General features: G+C 47.7%; 2 protein-coding genes across 4 annotated transcripts in view; one reads left to right on the top strand and one right to left on the bottom strand.

Annotated features, from left to right (window-relative positions):
• Positions 1-3,590, bottom strand: part of ARAP2 (ArfGAP with RhoGAP domain, ankyrin repeat and PH domain 2) — a 406,381-nt gene extending 402,791 nt beyond the window's left edge. For both annotated transcript variants that reach the window (XM_075568062.1, XM_075568070.1), the window contains exon 1: positions 3,408-3,590. The gene's annotated coding sequence lies outside the window, so the exon portion shown is untranslated. The remainder of the gene's footprint in view (positions 1-3,407) is intronic.
• Positions 3,591-3,743: 153 nt separating this feature from the next.
• The window catches only part of DTHD1 (death domain containing 1), a 98,003-nt gene continuing 79,488 nt past the window's right edge, over positions 3,744-22,258 (top strand). The window contains exons 1-2 of one of the 2 annotated variants that reach the window (XM_075568041.1): positions 3,744-3,800; positions 3,944-4,112. In XM_075568041.1, the coding sequence (XP_075424156.1) occupies positions 4,075-4,112 (38 nt within the window). In that variant the 5' untranslated portion in view covers positions 3,744-3,800; positions 3,944-4,074. Of the gene's footprint in view, positions 3,801-3,886; positions 4,113-22,258 lie in introns of those variants that run through there. The other variant, XM_075568050.1, reaches the window with a different exon arrangement.

Here is a 22,258-nt window from a genome sequence, read left to right as displayed (position 1 = left end):
CCCAGATTTGCTTTAGAATACTCGTTGGCACTACAGTATGTGATTGCTGCCATTTTATTTTTTTCTCGTTTTCTCGTGACATCATCTTAAATGGAGGGAAGCATAAACTACCTGATTGGCCGGCTTCTCTCCCTTTTTGATGACGTCACGTCCTTTAAAAAAAGGGAACGTGTCACATTGTACACCAATGTGTACTGGCCAATTGGATTGGGGGTGTACCATTTGACACTCAATGTGATGTCACAGGCTTATAGAAGGCCTGTTCCGTCTCATTTAAAGCCAAGAAGATGATGGGACAACATCTCTGCCCCTTTCGGATTACAAAGAAGAGAAGACAGAAGAAAAAAAGGAAAGAAAGAAGAAGGAAGAACTGCCAGAGACGGCTCTTCAATCAACATATGATCATGATAGACTTCCTTGCATCAGCTGTTTGAGGAGCATTGCATCATGGGTCAAGAGTTGCTGACTGAGAAGGATTCGGAGTGTGAAGACACATTGATTGTATGTTATTTAAATGTGTATTTTGTTAGGATGCCCATTGACTGCTAATGTGCTTATCTATGCCCTTTTCTGGGTTTATTTAATCATAGTGACTAGCAAAGCATTTTTTGGGAAATGTTTGTTTTAATTTCATTATAATGTATTGAATTTTGTATTATGGTTTTTTTTTACTTACCGATTCATTGTCAGGGTGGCAATCCATGCCAATATTATGGGCAAGGTTTACCACAGTCACAAACAATGGCTTTATTGTGAAATGCTTGTTTATATTTAAATGTCATGTGTTTTAGTTTGTGGCTTTTTTTTAGCTTGCCCATTCATTGCAATTGTGGCAAACCATGCCCATATTATGGACATGGTTTACCACTGTGACAATCAATGGGTAAAGGGGTGGGAGTAGTTGCCCTGGGGAGGGTGGTTAGGCCTCCAAAGTGGGTAGTGGGAGGAGTTTAACCCCTTAATTACCATAGTTGTTAATAACCGCTGAGGTGATTAAGGGGTTAGTGGCCATTACTATTTTTTATTTTAATAGAATGTTGCTGCCCACAGAGGATGAGGGGAATGGGTAGAAAGATGAGGATGGCCTTCTTCCTGGCATGGTTAAGTAGAACTTTAAATTACTTTATGCTGTCTGGATAATGTTTTATTTTTAAAGGGCAAATGCGCTATTATCCAGATCGAGATAATAGTAATTTTGCCCAATATTGTATTGTATGTGTTGGGGGGGGGGGGGAAGAAGGAAGTAGGGTTGTTGTATTTTAATTTTTCTTGGGAGTAGAAGGGGTGGGTGAAGGGGTACTTGGCCCAGGGTGCGTGTTTAGGCCTACTGGGTGGTTAGCGAAAGGGTTAAACCCCTTAATTACCATAGTGGTTACCACTGATATGGTATTCAAGGGGTTAACTCCTCCTGCAACCTTCTCAGTAGGCCTATCCACCCACCCTGTGGCAACTACTCCCTTCACCCAACCCCTCTACCCCTAAAAAAAACAGGTACTTGGGTTTAACCCCATTCATTGCCTTAGCGGCTATCCGTTAAGATAATGAAGCTGTTTTTAAGTTATTTTAATATCAGAGTACTGTAGCAGGGGGTCTCCGGAGCAGAACTGCATTAATTTCAGCCTCGAGACCCCCCTGCTTCCCGAGTTACAGTATGAAGTACCGGTAGCTTCCTGCATTATTTAAATCTCCCGCGTCACATGACTGGGACATTTAAACGCATAGGAGGTACCGGCACCCCATACCTGTATCTCGAGAAGCAGGGGTCACGGAGGCTGAAATTAATGTAGTTCTGCTCCGGAAACCCCCTGCTAGAATACTCTGTTATTAAAATGTAAATAAAAACAGTGCAATCACCTGTAAGAGCTGTGCAGGGAGGTACAGCTCTCTGCGCAGCTCTTACAGACTGCAGGAAGATCGCAGCAGTAGAACTTAGCCAAAGGCTGAGATAATGTCACTGCTAACCGGAGTGGTATTGGCATTTTCCTACCTCACAGTTTTTGACTTGCGGTAAAGCTTTCTGATTCTTTCTGAATACCGTGATAACACAAATGTCAGACAGTGAGGTACAGTAGGGTCATGCGAAAACGTTTGATTTGGCAGTGATTTTATCGAAGCTACTAGAATGAGCCCCAATAGGTTTTCAATGCAGCTTCTATTATAAAGGAATTTACATGGTGTAGAGAGAAAAATCTCATTTGTGGACTTCTCAAACTTCCTTTGGTATTAGATGTGTGACCTGTTTAAGCTTTAGCCCATATTTTTCCAGACTTGCATGAAACCAGAGTATATTGTAAAATAACAATCTGATGGAAAACATTATGTAAATTAAGTGTACAAAGTGTAAGGTACTATGTGGATACATGGGATATTTTTAAAGGTAACATTTGTTTTATGCTGCGAAGAAATCTTAACCCATTTTAATGACTCAGTAGTTACTATACTGTACATTAAGAAATTAAATGAAGTGTTGTGTGATTAAAGTGACTCGGAAGGCATTGTGATCATACTGTTCTTTGTGCCAATGCACTAAGCTGTTTAATTGTGTTCTGTTAGGTTCATATCATCTTGGCTTTAGATTTTGGTAATATGAGGAATTATGGAGTTGAGCAAAACATACATTATAGAAAGATAGATCAAATTCTTATTCTGTAACCACCATTCCCCGCTTTCCTAAGCATAGTTTCAGTTGCAATAAATCTTTCTGCTTAGAGAACTGTGTCAAATATAAGAAACATGATTTATGCTGTATTTGTATTGCAAAACTATTGACAAATCACGAGGAAAAACAATTGCATATGATTTTGTCAATGCACAGGCAACAGAAATAATTTGGGACGGGATTACTATGATATATAACATATGTTGGATACACATAGCTAATTTAAATGCTGCTATATCTTTCTGACCTACTCTATACAGTACATAAAATTACTTCAAAAACATATCCTGCTTTTAGATCAAGTTAAGATAGATATTTAAAAGAAAAGGTAGCTATAAGAAAAAGTCGTCAAAAACAGAGGAAGATAAAACATAGCCTCTGTCTTTTAGACATGATCTTGAGAATTATATTGAACAATATAATTTAACATCTCTAAAGTAAAAATAAAATAAAAACAATAACTTAGTGTTAAAATGCTCCAGTAAATATAGAATTACATAATGAAAGTGTTAAGATTACATTTTCTTCAACAAATAGACAATGACATATAAGAACCACGTTGCTCATGTTATCTGTCCATTTTCCTACCATACAGTATGTGCTGCACTGAACCCAGTCAGGATAAGATCTACAGTATTTACTGATTTCCATGTTGCTATGTCACCTTTCAGATCACAACTGATGTTAACATTCAGACCTACATTTTTCCATTCCATTTTCCTCACTCTCTGTCTTAAATTCTACTTACCTTAATATAGATCACACGCCAAAAAATCATTCTTGTGTTTTTCTTACACGAATTTGCAATGAATACTGTATCCAGTGCTACTAAAGCACATGCACGCTATCCTGGTTTCACAGGTTTCTACATGCTCATTTGGTCCTACAGTATTTCTCTTGTTTATTTTTCACTGCCGTTTCCTTTTTAGACTTTGTTCCACCCATACATTTTTAAAGGAGAAGTTCACATAAACGTGGTTATTAATTAACGCCCACAGAAAGCTCTTTTTTTCTTTCTTTTTTTTTAACTATGTAAGAGTATAAAGTCGCACCCAGTTGTACACACACTAAACTGAAAATAAGTCATAGGAAAGGAATGTTCTTGGTGGATTAACTGCAGTTCCTGTATTAAGTGAATATTGTAAGGAAATGATTTTATACTTAAACCAAAACAATAATTTTAATCAAAACTATTCAATAAATATCTATTATTTACAGATATGCTTCTGATATGAAGTTGAACAATTCTAAACAAAACATTGAAAAACTATGAATATTGTCCAGGTGCCAGCCAGAGGCCCAGCTCTCACCAGCTGTTGCATGCCTGTCTCCCCCGCTAAGCCTGACTCTCCCGCCGGTGCGTGTCAGAAGCTGGGCCTTCCCAGTAGTTGGGCCCAATTTCTGCGTCTGTGCACATGCTGGACGGCACCAGAGACCTAGGAACAACCCCAAGGTAAATCTATCTGTATGTGTTGTGTGTTTGTGTGTATGTAGGGTTGGCGGGAGACAGGGTATTGCTGTGTGTAGTGTGTGTGTGTGTATTATTGTTTGTGTTTTGGGGGGTATTGTGGTGGGTATTAGTGTGTGTATTGTGTGGTGTGTGGGGGTATTATTGTGTGGGGGATATTATTGTGTGTATTGTGTGGGCGATATTATTGTATATTGTGTGTGGGATATTATTTTGTGTATTGTGTGGGGACTTATTTGTGTATTGTGTGGGATTGGTATTATTGAGTGTATTGTGGTTGGGTATTATTATATGTATTGTGGGGGGGAATGAGTGTGAGGAGGGAGAATTAGGGTGTGCGATTAAGTAAAACGGGTTATTGAGTGATAGCGGATGGGGAAAGTGAGAGGGGGTAGTTGGGGGAGTGGGAGGTGGGAAAGTGAGAGAGGAAGGAGTTTGAGGGAGGGGGGACACAAATACATGGGAGTGGGGGGGGAATATACAGGGATGAAAGCAAGGAGGTGTAAAAGGGGAGGGGCTTTCAAGTCCGTTGATACTGGGAGGGGAAACCTGGTGGAAATTCCAGTCCTTGGAACATTGCCTGTGAAGCATAACTAGTCATAAAAGAGGTTTTTTTCTTCTTCCCCCTCAGCTTTATCTTATGATTTTACAACTCGATGAGCTTTAAAAGCTATTTTATGGATGATATCTTATTTTTAGAAACAATATGTTATGCATACTAACAAAGAAGGTGTTTGTACTCTGAACTTTTCAGATAATAAAACTTAGCCACTTCCCTAAATTGATTCTCAATACCAGGTAGCACACAAAGGTTAACTTTATTTAATGTAAGAAAAATGTATGTAGATAAGACATTTTACAAAGGAACATACAGCACAATAATGAGGATCAACATAATGACAAATTAGAGGCAAATAGGTAACCTCCCTTGCAACTGTAATGCTTTCTAGGTACAGAAAAAAGTACTGGAAGCTAAAGAAGCACTAACCTCTGTTATATATGTAACACACTTCCTCCCCCCCTTAAGGATAATGTGATGGCTACTGTGTGTTTGGTGCGTTACCTGTGGCTCACAGAAGGCCTGAACCTCCGAGGCTGGTAGCCTGGGGCGTACCTGATTGGTCGGGTGACAGTGCCACCACCTGCAAGGGATCCCAATGGGGTGGGATAATATTCTTACAGGAACAATACTAATGATGCACACACATAAATATATGCTGACAACCTTTACTACACACAATAATATTGGTAACCTGTACCACACAGTAATATAGACCCCAACCTGAAACCAACAGTGAGTGTCCATAGAGTACATTGGGTGCCAGGCACCAATTCCCTGATGTCCCTTCCCAATTTCAAGGCCCACCCAAAGTGTTGGAGACAGCGCTATCCCATGGAGTGTTAGTGCACTTGGTTAGGAACCTGCCCGGGGCTCCAGCACCCAGGTATGTCAGAATAACAAGGAGGATTTGTCTGATCCAACATTGTCGTCCGCGATGGCGTTGGCATCCGTGTGGGGGTGAATTCCGGTGTGGATAATATCATCCTACTGTCTTTACCGCGTCACTGGTCTTATTCTGAAAGCCAGGGGTCACGTGTAAGATGATTTAGCCCAGATAGTGTCAACTCGGCCCTCTTTTCCAAGCACATCAAGCTCTGTTTCTTTTCTTTACTTTATTTGAGGAAAGTAGCATAAAATACAGTCACTTGTGAAGAGATGTTGATGTATGAATAGTGTCTCTCTGTGGGTGCCTTTGTAGTTAAGAGCAGGTGAAAAGATAGTCCTACCATACAGGAGTATACAGCAGTGCTCACTCATCCAGAGGTAATGGTGGAAAAGGAAGTGAGTGGCAAGGGTCACACTAAAGGTTCAGTGAGACTGCACTAACTGTCAGCAAAAGACAGGGGGGAAAATGGGAAAGCCCAAAACTGGGAGGACTGGAGAATTTGCCAGAGCAACCAGGGATATGACAGACTGGAAGGAAAAAGAGATACATAATGTATCCATTCCATCTGCACTGAGAGAGAACTGCAAGGAAAGTGACATCCTAGTGCAGCTAGCAGGGGGAACTGCCAAGGGAAGGGGGGCTGAAACAGAAAAGGCAGACAGGGGTATTTCTGTTCCATGACACTCCCTGTCTGGTATCTGGAGATACCACTATTTAAGGTGTATGTGGAACATATGTGCAATATAACATAACATAACAACTTCATGTCCACATAACGGTGGGATACCGGCCGGTACCACCTGCTTGACGTCCTTTGCCATCTCGGTAAGGTAGGTGGATGCACAGCTCTAGGTCAGCTTGATGCACCACAATGTCTCTCAGAGTCCATAGAACTGGTACTCAGTTCTTCCCTATCATAGTCCGATTTGGGCATTAGGAGGATAGTCTCTGTGATAGGTCTTAAAAAGGTTTTAACGATCCCATTCTGGGTCACCCGAACTTCTACCTTGCGAACCCTTTCGTCTTCGCTTGGGATGGTTCTGATTATAAGTCCCATGGGCCATTCGTTTCTTGCCACCTGTTTATCTTTCAACAGAACCACATCTCCCACTTGGATATCTGGTTTAACCGTTTGCCATTTATGGCGTTCTTGGAGTGTCACCAGATACTCGCGTCTCCAGCGATCCCAAAATGTGTTGGCCAAGCGCTGCACCTGTCTCCACTGTCGTTTGTACAAATCCTTAGAGTGGAAACCTTCGACTGGGGTGGGGATGTTCCCTACTTTCTGGGTTAGCAGCATTGCTGGTGTCAAAATGCTTGGCGATTCTGGATCTGTTGACACTGGAATCAAAGGCCTAGCATTGATTATCGCTGATATTTCGGCCATGAATGTGGTTAACACTTCGTGAGTGAGTCGAGTCAGGTCAGTTTTTAGCATCATAGAGTCCAAGATACGCCGGACTACCCCGATCATGCATTCCCATGCTCCGCCCATGTGAGAGGAGTGAGGAGGGTTGAATGTCCACGTGCACTCTTGGTCGCGCAAGTATCTTTGGATACTATTGTCTCTATTATCTTTAGTGTCTATTTGTAATTCCTTACATGCTCTAACGAAATTGGTGCCACAATCGGAGCGTATTTGTTTAACTGGTCCCTTGCACTGTTTTCCTTCAACTTTGTGAGAAAACAGTCCCTTTGACTCTGTAGTTTTCTCTACAGAGTGCATAGCCTCATGGGAGTGCCAGTTGTGGTAGTTTGTCATCCTATCACCTGGCGTTTGGCTGAAGGAGATGGTCTTTGGCTCCTTGCGGTAGCGGATCAACGCCCCTGGAAGATTGGTTGTCCGATCTAGTCCAGTGAGTAGTGCCCCGTTTGGAGAAACTTCCTGGTGCTGAGCATTGGAGTTGAACGTTATCCAGATCTGGCTAGGTTTCTGACGGTGGTGGACACCAGATGATGGGAGGTGCCGGCATTTTTTATCTTCCTTCGGTGAAGGCTCTGGTTCTGCGTGTCCGCTAAGGAATCTCTTCCGCGTGAAGACCGCAATTTTATTCTTGGTCTCCAGCTCCCTTTGTGGGTTGTGGCCGAGCGAAGTGAGCGTAGGGATGGCAGGTTCTCCATTGTTCGGGAGGCGTCCTTTTGGTGAATGGAATGGTAGCGGAGTCACCCAACTGCCTAGTCCGTCTTTAGAGAGCTCTTTGACTGTTAACCTCGGGAATCCTCTATCTTCCCTTGATGGTGTTTGCTTGTCGTCGTTCCTTGTTGTCTGGAACGCTGTGCACCGTAGGTCATTGGTGCATTCCTCTTGCACGAGAACATCTCCCCGTAGTTTGGTGAAACACTTTTGTGTCACTTTGTTAACTGCCATCGGGAGGTTATTTTCTCCCTGGACGTAACGAAGAACAGTCTCTTTTTCCCTAGTAAGTCCCTTTATGAAATGTCTCTGTGGCTGTCTCTTTTTAGACGTGTGAGAGGACAGTCTTTTTGACACTATGGCTTCAACTGTAGGGCGCAATCTTTTGCGGCTATGCCAGCCGTGGCAGCTGGCTGCTTTGTCGCTTGATACTCTGTGGAGAGGAACAACTGTACGTCTTAGTCGTGCCATTGCTCGCGAGAGGACCGTTTGATTGTTTATTGTCTTTTGGACGATCCCTTTGTCGGTCACCTTTGGGAGGTTACTTCCTTCCCTTGGTGGAATCGACTCATCATCCTTAGTTGTCTGAACTGCTGAGCATCCTAGGCCATTGTCGCACCCTCCCGATGTGAGGATGGTTTTGTTGATCTCAGCGGTATGACCTTGTCTTTTCTCTTTACTTGGCCCTTCGGTCACTTGGAGGTGGCCAAGACATGGTTCAGAGAGAGATGTGTGTCCACATTCTGTTACCACCGTTCTGCGGGCATCAACATAGTCTTGTCCGTGCTCTTTGTCAGTGCACGCGTTGCCCACTATCACCCATCCTAGGTCAAGACTTTTGGCGTATGGCGCGTTGTGGGGTCCGTTATGCTGTTTACGGACTTTATGTACCCTCATTATGTCCCTGCCGAGCAGCAGCAAGATCTTGGCGCCTTGTTCTACCGGCAGGAGGTAGTTGGCTATTCCTTTGAGGTGCGCGTAATGGCGCGCCATGTCTGGTGTGGGAATCTCGTCCCTGTTTGTGGCCATGTGGCTGCACTCGATGAGTGTGGGAAGGGGCATGTTCACTTTGCCGTCTATTGAGCATATGGTGTAGCCATTCACTCTTCTCCCTGTGGTCTCCATTCGCCCTGCGCACATTCTGAGGGTGTAAGGAGAAGCACCGTCTTGTATGTTAAACATGTCGAAGAACTCTGACCTGACCAGCGATCGGTTGCTCTGGTCGTCGAGGATTGCGTACATCCGAATAGCCTTCTGAGGTTGTCCCTGGGGGTGTACTGCGACAAGGCATATTTTGGAGCAGGATATTTTGTCACCTTCCTTTCCGCAAACCTCAGTGCGCTCTGAGATGTGACGGATGTTGACTCTCCTTCTCCTTCCTCCCCGCCATGCTCCGCTACGGAGGATGGGTTCTTGAGTTGGTGGAGTGTCAGCGCCTCTTGGTGTAACGATGTCACGTGCTTGTCGCTTTCGCACACTGTGCATTTGATCTCTTCTTTACAGTCCCTGGCTAGGTGAGTCGTGGAACCGCAGCACCTGAAGCAAACTCTAAATTCTCCAAGTAACTTCTTGCGTTCCTCTAGGGACTTCATCCTGAACCCAAAGCACTTGTTAAGTGGGTGTGGCTTCTTGTGTATGGGACATTCCCTGTTTGGGTCCCTCGGTTTCTCGTCTCCGGTGACCGGCTGATCGGGAGTAGTTTGGGTCGTGGGAGGCACGTCCGTCCTGTGGAACGAGATGGGTGTTTGAGTGTTACCGTATCTCGCCACTGGTCTCTCATTCCTCGGGTGGCTGGCGCTGGATGTAGTCTGCGCCCCTAAGATGAAGCTGGGGTCATTCCTCGTCCTTGCTGCTTCGCGAATGAAGCTCAAGAAAACTGAGAATGGGGGTTAGATGACTTGCTTCTCCCTTTTGTATTTGGAGCCTTGTGAGATCCATTTTTCTTGGAGGTTGAAGGGTAGCTTCTCCAGGATCGGTCTCACTCCCCGAGCTGAGTCTAGGACGTTGAGACCTATTAAGGAATGGTCTTTCCTTGCGAACTCCAATTCTTGCAGCAGGTCCCCGAGCTCTCGTAACTTCGAGTAGTCTTTGGTTGTGATCTTGGGGAAGCTGTCGACTCTTTTGAAGAGCGAATCCTCGACTGCTTCGGGGCTGCCGTAGGACTCTTCTAGCCTTTCCCACACTAGGTCAAGACCTACTTGGGGTTGGTGCGTGTTTCCCGCCCGAAGTCTCTTTGCGTGCTCCCTGGATTCGTTCCCCAGGAACTTGAATAGCAGGTTCAGCTCTTCCCTTGCTGAGAAGTCCAAGCTGCTGATTGCGTCTTTGAACGTGAACTTCCACGTCTGGTAGTTCTCAGGGCGGTCGTCGAAGCTGGTGAGTCCTGCTTGCACCAGGTCATGCCGGATCATGTACTTGACTATGTCTGTCAGGCCTGAGGCATCGGCGTGTTTGTCCCGTTCTGAGGTAGTTGCTGGGAGGGTCTGTGCGGTCGCCTCTTCCTTGGCGTGGACGCGTGATGGCTGCTGGCCAGTGTGAGGGGCCGTTCTCTCCCCTGTGGGTGTACCTGGATTGCGAGCCTGTTGTGGTGCATCCGTGTGCGCGCTGGCGTGTGGACCACTGTTGTGGCTGTGGCTATCCCAGGCAGCGTGTACCATTGAAGGAACAGCGTCTTCTCCTCATGGACCTAGCAAGTCTTCGGTGTCTGTGGAGTCACTCCCTCCGTGTTGAGATGGTGAGCTGGTGTTCAAACTGAAGAGGCTCCTTACGTAGTCTTCAGTGCGTTGGATTGGATCCTCTGAGGCTATCCGTCTGTACGGTAACTCCCTGCCGTCCTGTCTCGCAGCTGCTTCTAAGACTTCGGCTTGGGCTATGGCGGCAGCTGCGTCCTCTTCTTTGCTTAGAGCCTCTAGATCCGCGTCTAATTCGGCCTTTCTACGCGCATTGGAAGTGGCGGCGGTAGCAGCGGCGGCGGCATTGGCAGCAGTGGCGGTAGCAGCGGCGGCATTGGCGGCGGAGGCGGTGGCGGCGACCTGCTCCTCCTCTTCTATGCGCGCCTTTTCTGCCCTTAAGGCTGCCTCTCTCCGACCATATTCGGCCCTGGCACGTGCGGCCTCTGCGGTGCCTCGCGCCTTGGTAGCGTTTGTGCTTGCGCTAGACGCGTGAGGTTGCGCTGATCTTGCTGACCTTAATGAGTGCCTGCACGTGCTTGAGAGCTGCGATGCGGTCTCCAGGAGGAGCTCTTTTCTCTCGCTTGGGGCGTCTGCGATGGCGGTTCGCACGCGGCTGTCACGTGCCAAGTCAACATTGTGCTGTAAGTCCCTTTCTTGTAGGCTTTTGCCGGTATTAGCCCTGGCCAAGTACATGACGTATGCCTCTGACAGCCCTTGGTAGCATAAGTGGTCTATCTTTAATTGAGTTATTGCCTGCTAGAGCTGTTGTACAGAATTGCCAGTGGCGGCGACATTGCGTATCCCAAGTGTGGTAGTGTTCCAGGCCAACTCTAATTTAGTGCGGTGTGCTTCAATGTCAGTCTCATATTTTTTGCGGGCCTTTTGTGTCAGTGTGACTGCCCGTTTGGGCCATGCGCCTGCCTGCGCCTGTTGCAGTTGCACAGCGGTCTCTGTTTCTGAGTGATCGCTTTCCTGCATGATGTCTGGTGAGGCTCTGAGTTCTGCCATGCTGTAGGTGTGTGTAGGCCTTTAGCCAGTGCGTGTGGCGTGCGGTCTTTTACCTGTGTCAGTGATGGGCGACTGTCTCAGATGATGCCGAGCGGTGTCCTGCAGCGTTCAGCGTTGTGGTAGCTGTACTCACAGGTGTCCGGTGGCTCTGACCCGTGTCCTGGCGGGTGTCCGGTAGCGTGGCCCTTGATGGTGCTAGCCGTGGGGACGTGCGCAGGGGTAGGTGAGATGGTGGCTCCTCACTATGCGGCTGTGCAGAGGGTGAACTCAGACAGAGAAAGGCAATTAGGTTTTGTGTAAGAAGCACTGTTTGTTTGCAAAGCTGCAGTGCAGTGTAAGCTGCTGCTTGTCTGTTAAGGCTGCAGGCTGTGTGCAGTTTGAGCTACTTGGTGCTTCTTTGTCTGCAGAGACTGCTGTGTTTTATCATCGAGTCTGGAGTAGCAGCTCCTGTAAGTGTCTGTAAGGCACACGGTATCTTTTCACTATTCTGAAAGCCAGGGGTCACGTGTAAGATGATTTAGCCCAGATAGTGTCAACTCGGCCCTCTTTTCCAAGCACAACAAGCTCTGTTTCTTTTCTTTACTTTATTTGGGGAAAGTAGCATAAAATACAGTCACTTGTGAAGAGATGTTGATGTATGAATAGTGTCTCTCTGTGGGTGCCTTTGTAGTTAAGAGCAGGTGAAAAGATAGTCCTACCACACAGGAGTATACAGCAGTGCTCACTCATCCAGAGGTAATGGTGGAAAAGGAAGTGAGGGGCAAGGGTCACACTAAAGGTTCAGTGAGACTGCACTAACTGTCAGCAAAAGACAGGGGGGAAATGGGAAAGCCCAAAACTGGGAGGACTGGAGAATTTGCCAGAGCAACCAGGGGTATGACAGACTGGAAGGAAAAAGAGATACATAATGTATCCATTCCATCTGCACTGAGAGAGAACTGCAAGGAAAGTGACATCCTAGTGCAGCTAGCAGGGGGAACTGCCAAGGGAAGGGGGTCTGAAACCGAAAGGCAGACAGGGGTATTTCTGTTCCATGACAGGTCTGGTCCTGGAGCACAGGCCGCAGTCACTGCGTGGCGTTTCACTGGTGCTGTACCTGACTATATGCTGCTTATAGGGAAGGTCCCTGACTATGGGCTTTCCCTATAGCAGCCACAAGCTTCAGTGAGTCAGGGCCTAGCTGGGGCCTAAGGGGGAGATCTGGCCTAGTGCAGGGGAACACCTTTTTCATGAGCAGATAAGCACTGAGGTATTGCACTATATGTTGTATCAATTTGTATGATGCGCTGGCCTTTCTGTTTTTGTTTGTATATCTTCCCACGCTCAGTAGCACTGCTTTTTGACACTAATATATATGCTGTATATATGATGTGAGGGGGGGGGTTTCGGGTTCTGGAGCTTGACGAGTTATGCAGCTGTTGTTGCTTGGAGGTGTGGCCCTCCTCTCCATGTTTTAAAGCTCGCCCCGCCCACTTTCCTAGCAGTTTTTATCATGATCCTGTGTATCACAGACCCAGTATGGTCTTTCTCCCTCCAGCAGAAAAGAGAGGTGCATGAGAATTGTTCCAGGTAGTGTTAGGACCTGCAGATTTGGCATGCCGTGAAGTGGCTGCAGGGTTATAACCTTTTGGCCAAAGGGTTTAACTAAATTATCCTTTTTCATGAGCAGATAAGCACTGAGGTATTGCACTATATGTTTTGTCATTTTGTGTGATGCGCTGGCCTTTCTATTTTCATTGCGTTAACGCAGGGGTGGGGCATGTCCGGCCTGCGGGCCGTATCAGGCCCGTGAAATCATTTGGTCCGGGCCCCCTGCACGGCCGTGCCCCTAGATAAATCCTGTCGTCCGGTTACCACTGGGTGACAGGTTTTAGCGCGCTCGCGATGCACCTGCACAAATAAAAAAAAATAAAAAACATCCCCCTCTCCTGATTGGCTGCCGCGTGTTGGCACGCTGCCAAGATTTTTTTATTTTGGCCCGCAGCAAGCTATATCTAAGCTTGCAAAGCGAGGCCCGTCTCTTCCTGAATGGAACAAGTGGTAAGTCTGCTCCATACCTCCCATGCTTCCCCCTTGCCCCGATCCCCCCACTGCTCCAATTTCCCCCGTGTGTATGTGAGAGTGTCTGAGTGAGAGTGTGTGTCTGAGAGAGTGTGAGTGTGTGTGTGTGTGTGTGATTTCCCCCCTGCGTTCCGATTCCCCCCCCCTGTGTGTGAGTGTGTGTGTGTGAGAGAGAGTGTGTGTGTGTTTGTGTGTGTGATTTCCCCCCCCCCCACTCCAATACCAGCTAACATCACACACCTCACCAAAGAGAAGCAGTTCCCACCATCACATTAGGGGTGAGTTAATTAAATGTTTGACCAAATATAGCAGGCTAATGTTTAAGTTGATAATTTTGTATGGCCCGCAATTGATGTTATTGTAGCCCTCTTTCCTACGCTCTAGAGAGACTACGGCTACTGCACACACCTGATGGTCTTGCACTCGGGCAGTGTCCAGGAGCGGAAGCTTCCTTACTTGATCAGTTACATGCCCAGGGAGATTGCGGCGGGGACGTGTCCAATGGCAAGGGCACAGGTCAGGGGGATTTCATGCCGCTGGGCCCACTTACGCACCTTGGGCTGTGAGGGCACAAACATGGCGGAACAAAAATAGAGCAAAGTTGAGAGAAAAAAAATTATAGGGCATCCCAGGTCTGAGATCTCAGCAGCGCCTCCAAATGTAGCCCTCTTTCCTACACTTTAGAGAGACTACGGCTACTGCACACACCTGTGGCTCCAGGAGATCTGAGCCTCCGCTAACTGGGAGCCTGGGGTAACACTTATCTTAACGGCAGCGCCTCCACTTACCCAGGATCCCCATCATGTAAGATTCCCCTGGGCAAGAACCATAGCAACACACATATGCTTTGAACTGTTTAACTGTAACGCACAAAATAACCCTTATCACTTTATCATGGCAAGAACACGTTCATTATCTTATACTATACTTATAACGCTAGTGGTTCGGCCACTCTCATGAGGAGTAATGTCTCTGTCCCGTCACCGCGTGCCCCACACCGTGTCCATTTAATGTATTTGTATATAGGCTCAGACCTTTGGCCACTCCCCTTAGTGTCCCCAAAGAGTGTTCCCTAAGGCGGGATCAGCACCTGTTAACCGGTGTTGGTGCACTTGTTGTAAATACCTTCCGGTCACAGCGGTGACCGGTAACAGCTTTGAAAAGGATCCGTCGATCCAATGCCTTGCTTCCTATGTTGCAATGTCCAGCCATCTGGTCCCAGACGACCCGCAACAACCTTGCTCCGCACACTTTGTCCCTGTCTGTTGTACAGTAAGGGGTGGTGATGTTCCTATCACTATTGGGCTTCCCTGCAGCACACAACCTACGGTGACTCAGGGAATCTCTTAGGGCCCTCAGGGAATATCTAATCTATGCAGGTGGGCCACGGACCCCCTGCACTCACACTACCTTCTTCCCCGTTCCTCCAGTGGCCTCTGGCTAGCTTGGTCTTTCCCCCACCTTCCTTTCCTGCCTCCCGCGAATCCAGCCCTCCTATTGGCCTATAGGCCTGTTGCAGACTGTCTTGTAACCTTTGCACATATTGAAAATGCGTCCGGTTGGATACCCCATCGGTATATATCCGCAGTCGCACATCCACGGGCAGCCTAGCTTCTCTTCCAAACATTAAGAAGTACGGAGTATACCCTGTAGACTCATGTCGAGTACAGTTATAAGCGTGCACCAACGTCTCTACATGTTTACTCCACTCAGTCTTCTGAGAGCCTTTCAATGTGCCTAACATGTCAAGTAGCATTCAGTTGAATCGTTCGCGCATGGCATCCCCTTCCGGATGGTACGGAGTAGTTCTTGACTTTGCGATATTCAACAACCTCAGCAGTTCCCAAATGAGGGTACTCTCGAAGTCCCTGCCCTGATCAGAGTGCAATCGATTCGGCAGTCCATAGTGAATGAAATATTTCTCCGACATTACCTATTACCCACATCCCACATTACCCCAGGGGCTATGTTTGTCATCAGATATGTTCTGAATTAAACGGATTTTACCTTTTACACCACCTGACTCCCTGGCAGTGCGCCTGTGCTTTTTTGTTCTACTTGTACTTGTATTTCTCCCATGGCTGGCACGCCACAGTGGACTCCTACAGACAGCAGAAGTAAGTAATGATTTATTTCTTCATATTTGACCATTATAGTGGAGTACTCTAACTGGGACTGCCTTTATTTCCATGAGGACATCATCCTTTAGGCTGTTATGACCCACACTGCTTTATTGGAGTCCATGAAGATTGTGAACTATTGATATAGTTGTCATAAGATTGGAGCACCCCATGACCCCCCCTTTCTCCCACATTACCTTGGCTACTGTCACTGCCGTTGGTCATTGGTAGGAAAAGCTTGAGCGTATCTTGTATAGTGGTCTGTGATCACCAGCACATTTATGATACCCCGCGTGTCGGGCTCGATACACAAGAAATCCATGCACTGCGACTGCACCCCACGTCCATATCACTTATGGAAAACACCTCCCGCCGGTCTTCCAGTTTGGTCTGTAGTCTCCCTTTCCATTCCTCCGTCAACGGCGAGTCTCCGAAGTCAAACACCAACCTTGGAGTTACTGCATGGACGGTGGCCACCAGGCGTTCACCTGCTGCCTTTCTCTCAGGGGTCACTGGATAGATTCGACCCAACGGTTGCCGGTGGTCAATGCACATGAGCTACGGAGAAAGGTTTTGCATGTATACCTGAGTTCGAGCCGGAATCTTTCCTGACCACTTCTTCACCGAGGCCAATACTTCGTAGCCGAGTCACTGGTCATCACGTATCGTGCTTTCCAATGAGAATAGTCGATCCTCCGGACGTCTGGCAGGATAATGACAGGCTGTGACCATCATTCTTCCTTCCCCGGGAGGGATCTCGGTCACCCCAAACTCTTGATTATACAGCATCCCATGCTCCTCTTCGGTCGCAATCCTACCGCAAGCCTCTTGTAACGCTGGGCAAGTAGCTAGAGCCAGCAACGGTAGTTCACCCGCTTCCTGCAAGTACATGCATATCACATCTTGTACAATGTCTGTATTGGTCCCCATGATTATCGGGGCGCTGGGATGATCCTGGGGTTCCGGGCATACTAACGCTTCCACCTCCATGGGATGATGCTTGCCGGTGTTCAACTGGGGAATATCCAGGTGTACTTTCACCACTCCATCAATGGGGTAGTCCTCATGGCTCAGCCCTCTCAACCTCAGGGAGTCAGCGGATAGTAGCGGCAGCCGATGCAAATGTTGATCGTAGAAGGGTCGATACACTATGGTCACCTGGGATCCAGTATCCATCAGTGCAGAGGCGTAGATGCCTTCAATCACCACCTTGACGATGGCCGCCGGTCCAATTCGACTATTCATCGGGGACTGGCCCGCTGCTTCACTGGCCTGAGGGGTACACAGCATGGACTTGGCCGGTCGGGACACCGTCCTCCGTGAGGTGGGGCATTACGCTTGAATATGCCCCATCTTTCCGCAGGCGTAACACTGGAGATGGCTGTGGGAGGAACTATCTCGGAAGGTCGGAGACGTTTGCCCCGACGCGGGGCCCTCCCGGGCAGCTGCAGGTTCTTCAAAGTCCTCCTTCTCCGGGTTCACATCCCCTGTCACCTCAACTTTAGCTTCTGACTTCTTAGCTTCTTTGACAACTAACCCTGTCTTCTTTACCGGGGTCAAGTCACGTCCTAACAACACAGTCTCATGTGCCTGTACTCGATCCATCAGGTCATCAAACGTCAGCGCTTGTCCCGGCACTAGGCAGCCACTGACGCGCACGGACACCGGATGCAGTGGGAGGAGTCCTCTCAGTAATTGGGTGGTGCGCAGTCCGTCAGCATCCACCTTCTGCACCACATTCCTTCTTACCAGGGTCCACAGATCCAAATGTAGACGCCTAAGAAAGTCAGACACCATCTCCCCTTCCTTCTGAGCCAGGGCATGAAACTTGGCCATCAGTGCAAATGCGTCCACTGGGATCCCATACGCTTTGTTAAGGGCATAAATTATGCCAGCTGTAACGGCTTCCGGATAGTCATCCCTGTAACAGTGCACTATGTGAGAAGCTGGGGGTCGCAGGCATTCGATTATGCACTGCCTTCGCACGGCATCCGTGCAGGACCATTCAGGAAGTACCTGTTCCATATGATCAAACCACTCTTCAAAACCGACTTCTCCCAGAGGGGTGGGTTTGTCGCTAGAAAACGCCTTCAGCTTCCGGTATTGATGGGATTGTGTGCAGTGGTGTATGGCTTCTGCTAGCACAGGAAGAGACACGTTATCAGGCAGACTATTCCCAGCAGGGGAGAAGGCATCCAGTCTAGACATGTTGGCTCTACTTAGCACTGGCCTAATGGCGGAGGGGGTGAACGAAGCACCTAGACCATTGCAGCGGGCCATCAGGGGTTCAAACTGCTCTCAGGTGTACGGAAAGGGTTGGTCGTGACTGTGCTTGATGGGCCAGGATAACCCCTCTGAGGTGTGGACGCAGCCAGGGGTTCGGCGTGATCCACCTGTACTAGCGGGCAATGAATGCCAGAGCGTTGGGCAGGATTAATACTGAGGGAATGGCTTCAGTGCATATATCCCGTCTGTAACGGATAATATTTTACGCCAGTTATACTCCCTGTCATAGTGATGGTCTTGCACTCGGCAGTGTCCAGGAGCGGAAGCTTCCTTACTTGATCAGTCACCGTGCCCAGGGAGATGGCGGCGGGGACGTGTCCAATGGCAAGGGCACGGGTCAGGGGGATTTCATGCCGCTGGGCCCACTTACGCACCTATTGCTGTGAGGGCACAAACATGGCGGAACAAAAATAGAGCACAGTTGAGAGAAAAAAAATTATAGGGCACCCCAGGTCTGAGATCTCAGCAGCGCCTCCAAATGTAGCCCTCTTTCCTACGCTTTAGAGAGACTACGGCTACTGCACACACCTGTGGCTCCAGGAGATCTGATCCTCCACTAACTGGGAGCCTGGGGTAACACTTATCTTAACGGCAGCGCCTCCACTTACCCAGGATCCCCATCATGTAAGATTCCCCTGGGCAAGTACCATAGCAACACACATATGCTTTGAACTTTTTACTGTAATGCACAAAATAACCCTTATCACTTTATCATGGCACGTTCATTATCTTATACTATACTTATAATGCTAGTGGCTCGGCCACTCTCATAAGGAGTAATGTCTCTGTCCCGTCACCGCGTGCCCCACACCGTGTCCATTTAATGTATTTGTATATAGGCTCAGACCTTTGGCCACTCCCCTTAGTGTCCCCAAAGAGTGTTCCCTAAGGCGGGATCAGCGCTTGTTAACCGGTGTTGGTGCACTTGTTGTAAATACCTTCCGGTCACGGCGGTGACCGGTAACAGCTTTGAAAAGGATCCGTCGATCCAACGCCTTGCTTCCTATGTCGCAATGTCCAGCCGTCTGGTCCCAGACGACCCGCAACAACCTTGCTCTGCACACTTTGTCCCTGTCTGTTGTACAGTAAGGGGTGGTGAAGGGGTGGATATCACTATTGGGCTTCCCTGCAGCACACAACCTACGGTGACTCAGGGAATCTCTTAGGGCCCTCAGGGAATATCTAACCTATGCAGGTGAGCCACGGACCCCCTGCACTCACACTACCTCCTTCCCCGTTCCTCCAGTGGCCTCTGGCTAGCGTGGTCTTTCCCCCACCTTCCTTTCCTGCCTCCCGTGAATCCAGCCCTCCTATTGGCAACATGGCATCAGGTGACTCCGCTAAGGCTCCTGGGAGTTGTAGTTACTGGCTGAGCCTCTATCTTATTGGCCAGCCGTTCGCACGCTTGCACTGGGCATGCGCGACCTCTCTGTTCTGACAGTGCCCTCAGTTGCGCAATAAACATGGTGGCGCCCTATACTGTCGAGCCGCCGCGGAACCTTCCACCACTCCCTCCCGAGACGCACTGCAGCAGCAGAAGGCAACTAACACATCCCTACATTATAAATATCCAAATGGCCCTTAGCAGAAAAAAGGTTCCCCACCCCTGCGTTAACGGATGCAACAATGTTGCCTACTGCTGCGGCACAGTTTATTCGAGCATTTGCCCGTTCTGTGCCGCAGCAGTAGCCTGGCGCGCGCCCGAGAGTGACGGGCGCACGCCGAAGCAGCAGAAGAGCGCCCTCCGATCGGGGCGCTCTCCCTACCGCTGCCGGGTCCGCCGAGTCCCCCGGAACCCCCTGCCGCTGTCCCGCGATCCCTCGGGGAGCCCCTGGACGCGCGTGCAGGGGGCGCACGCTCCCGATGACGCGTGACCGCGCGTCTATGACGCGCGGCACGCCGAGGGGCGGCCACTAGCAAGCCGGGAGATTTCCCGGCTTGCGGTACCGACCACACTTCAATAAAGTGTGTCGGTAGTGTACATCTGTATGCAACTAAAGAATAATTCTTTCCACCAAGAAACAGGGAATGGTTATTGAAATTTTTTTATTTGAAGGCATTATGCTACATCAAGAATGTAGCAAAAAAAAAGAAGATTGGTAATAAAGATGCAGCAATGAGAGTTAAAATGATATGATGGGACATTGTGGAGTATTTTCATAAAAGATTCTGCACAACATTATTTAACTTGATGCATATTAAAAATATCCCTTTATGGCAGGAGTGGGCAACTCCAGTTCCCGAGGGCCACCCACAGGTCAGGTGTTCAAGATATACCTGCTTCAGCACAGGTGGCCCTTGAGCACTGGAGTTGCCAACCCCCTTGCTTGATGGCCATTGTGCAATATGCAGTGAAACAAGTCAAAGCACACCAAAATATGACATTTCAACATTAAAACTATATACAGTATACAGATGATGACATTGCATGTGTTATTACATAGAATGGCAACAGATTGCACAATGCTTTAAATTGTGGCTCCATTTGTCTGAAATTAGTCACAGAAAACCTCAGAATTTAACTTGTGATATCTCCTTATTGTGCGATAACTGATGTAATAATGTTTACTACATCTGTATGAGCAACAAATAGTCAAATGCATTTACAACAGGGTACAGAGCCTTACCCGGAGGATGAAATAACAAGTAATATATTGTGTAGTGAAGATGATAATATAAAAAAAATAGGAAATATTGCGGATAGTACAGTACCATTATCATCTTGGTGTGCCAAGAGTATTCAATATTCTATTTGTGTTCTACTCTGTTGTAAAGCCATCGCCCCTTGCTTATGAGTACTTTGCCCCCATTAAAATACAGTAGCAATAAAACTTTTTTTAGGTCTTTTTTCTCACTCATCTACTAAAACATGTTGAAGGACGTGGTAGGACTCGATGAATTTGGACTGTGGTTGGGGTTTAATGTTAATTCCAAATCCACTAATAAAATCTAACATAAAATTCACTATGAAAGAAAAATTCATTCATCAGATTCTGCATGAGGCCAATTATTTTCTTTACGAAACAGACAAAATAAAGAGTAATCCCAGAGATTCTTTGGTAGAATGATACAGTAGTATAGCACAGTACTGGATCTCACGGCCACATGCAGGGGTAGGGACTGATGAGTTGCAGATGGTGTTTGAAGCATCTCTTTTCCTCATGATGTTAACCCATCCACGTTGGCTTAGTGGACAGGGGCAATGAAGGCATTTTGGGGAGTCTCTCTTAGGGAGACACCTTTGGGGCGACTTATGTGTTCTGTCCCAGATATTCTTTATAAGGCAGCCAATATTGATGTAAGGGAAAATAATTAGAAGTCATTTGTATCAGATACTAGGGGTCTATGCAGTAAGCAGCAAAAAAAACCATTTGCCAGTTTTGGAACTAGCCATGTTTTTGGCGTGTTAAATTCGCTGTATGCTGTAAGGGCCGAATCCCTGGCGAATGAATGCGCCACCACCATTTGATATAATGGCGAGTAACCAGTGGCGAGACGGCTGCCTGGCGAGAAGCTGCCGAGAAGCCGTCCCCTGCCGAGATGTGTTTGCAGCAGAGAGAGATCCGTTGCTCTCTCGGCGCAAACATCGGCATATTAAAAATTATTTTATATACAATTTTATTCATAGTGTACATGTGCAGGGGGTCTCCGGAACTGAACCTCATTGGTTTCAGGTCCGGGGACCCCCTGCTTCCCGAGATACAGACCCCTTTTATGAGGTGCCGGTATCCCTCTGCATTTCTAGGTCCCGATCATGTGACCACGGAATGTAAACAAAGCAGAGGGATACCGGCACCCCATAAAGGGGCCTGTATCTCGGGAAGAAGAGGGTCCCCGGACCTAAAACCAAAGCGGTTCAGCTCCGTAGACACTCTGCACATCTACACTATGAATAAAACACCCATATCAATAAACAATCATTGCTTACCTTTGCGGCTATCTGCTATGGTAACGAAGCAGCATGAATATATTTTTAATAATACTGTACAGTGAGCAGGGGGTCCCTTGAGCTGAACCGCATTGCTTTGAGGACCAGGGACACCCTGGTTCCCGAGTTACAGGCCCCGGTATGTGTGATCGGGTGGGCAGTGTCGCCGCCATGTTTATAGCGTCCCATACGCTACGTGCCCGCAATAAAGATGGCGTTGACACTGTAACTGATGCCCAAACCGGGGCCTGTAACTCGGGAAGCAGGGGGTCTCTGAGCCAGAAATCAATGCGGTTCAGCTCAGGGGACCCCCTGCTCCCGCACAATATTATTAAAATACAGCAATGCTGCTTCATTACCATAGCGGATAGCCGCTAAGGCAATGAAGGGGTTAACGCATAATAGCATGTTTATTGGGGACAATTGCCCCCAAAAAACATTGCAATACACAACATACAATACAGTAATGGGCAACAT

Source organism: Ascaphus truei, chromosome 1, assembly GCF_040206685.1.
Source record: "Ascaphus truei isolate aAscTru1 chromosome 1, aAscTru1.hap1, whole genome shotgun sequence".
Lineage (NCBI taxonomy): Eukaryota > Metazoa > Chordata > Amphibia > Anura > Ascaphidae > Ascaphus > Ascaphus truei.
The sequence above is the reverse complement of the archived record's forward strand: the minus strand, read 5'-3'. Positions and strand labels throughout refer to the sequence as shown.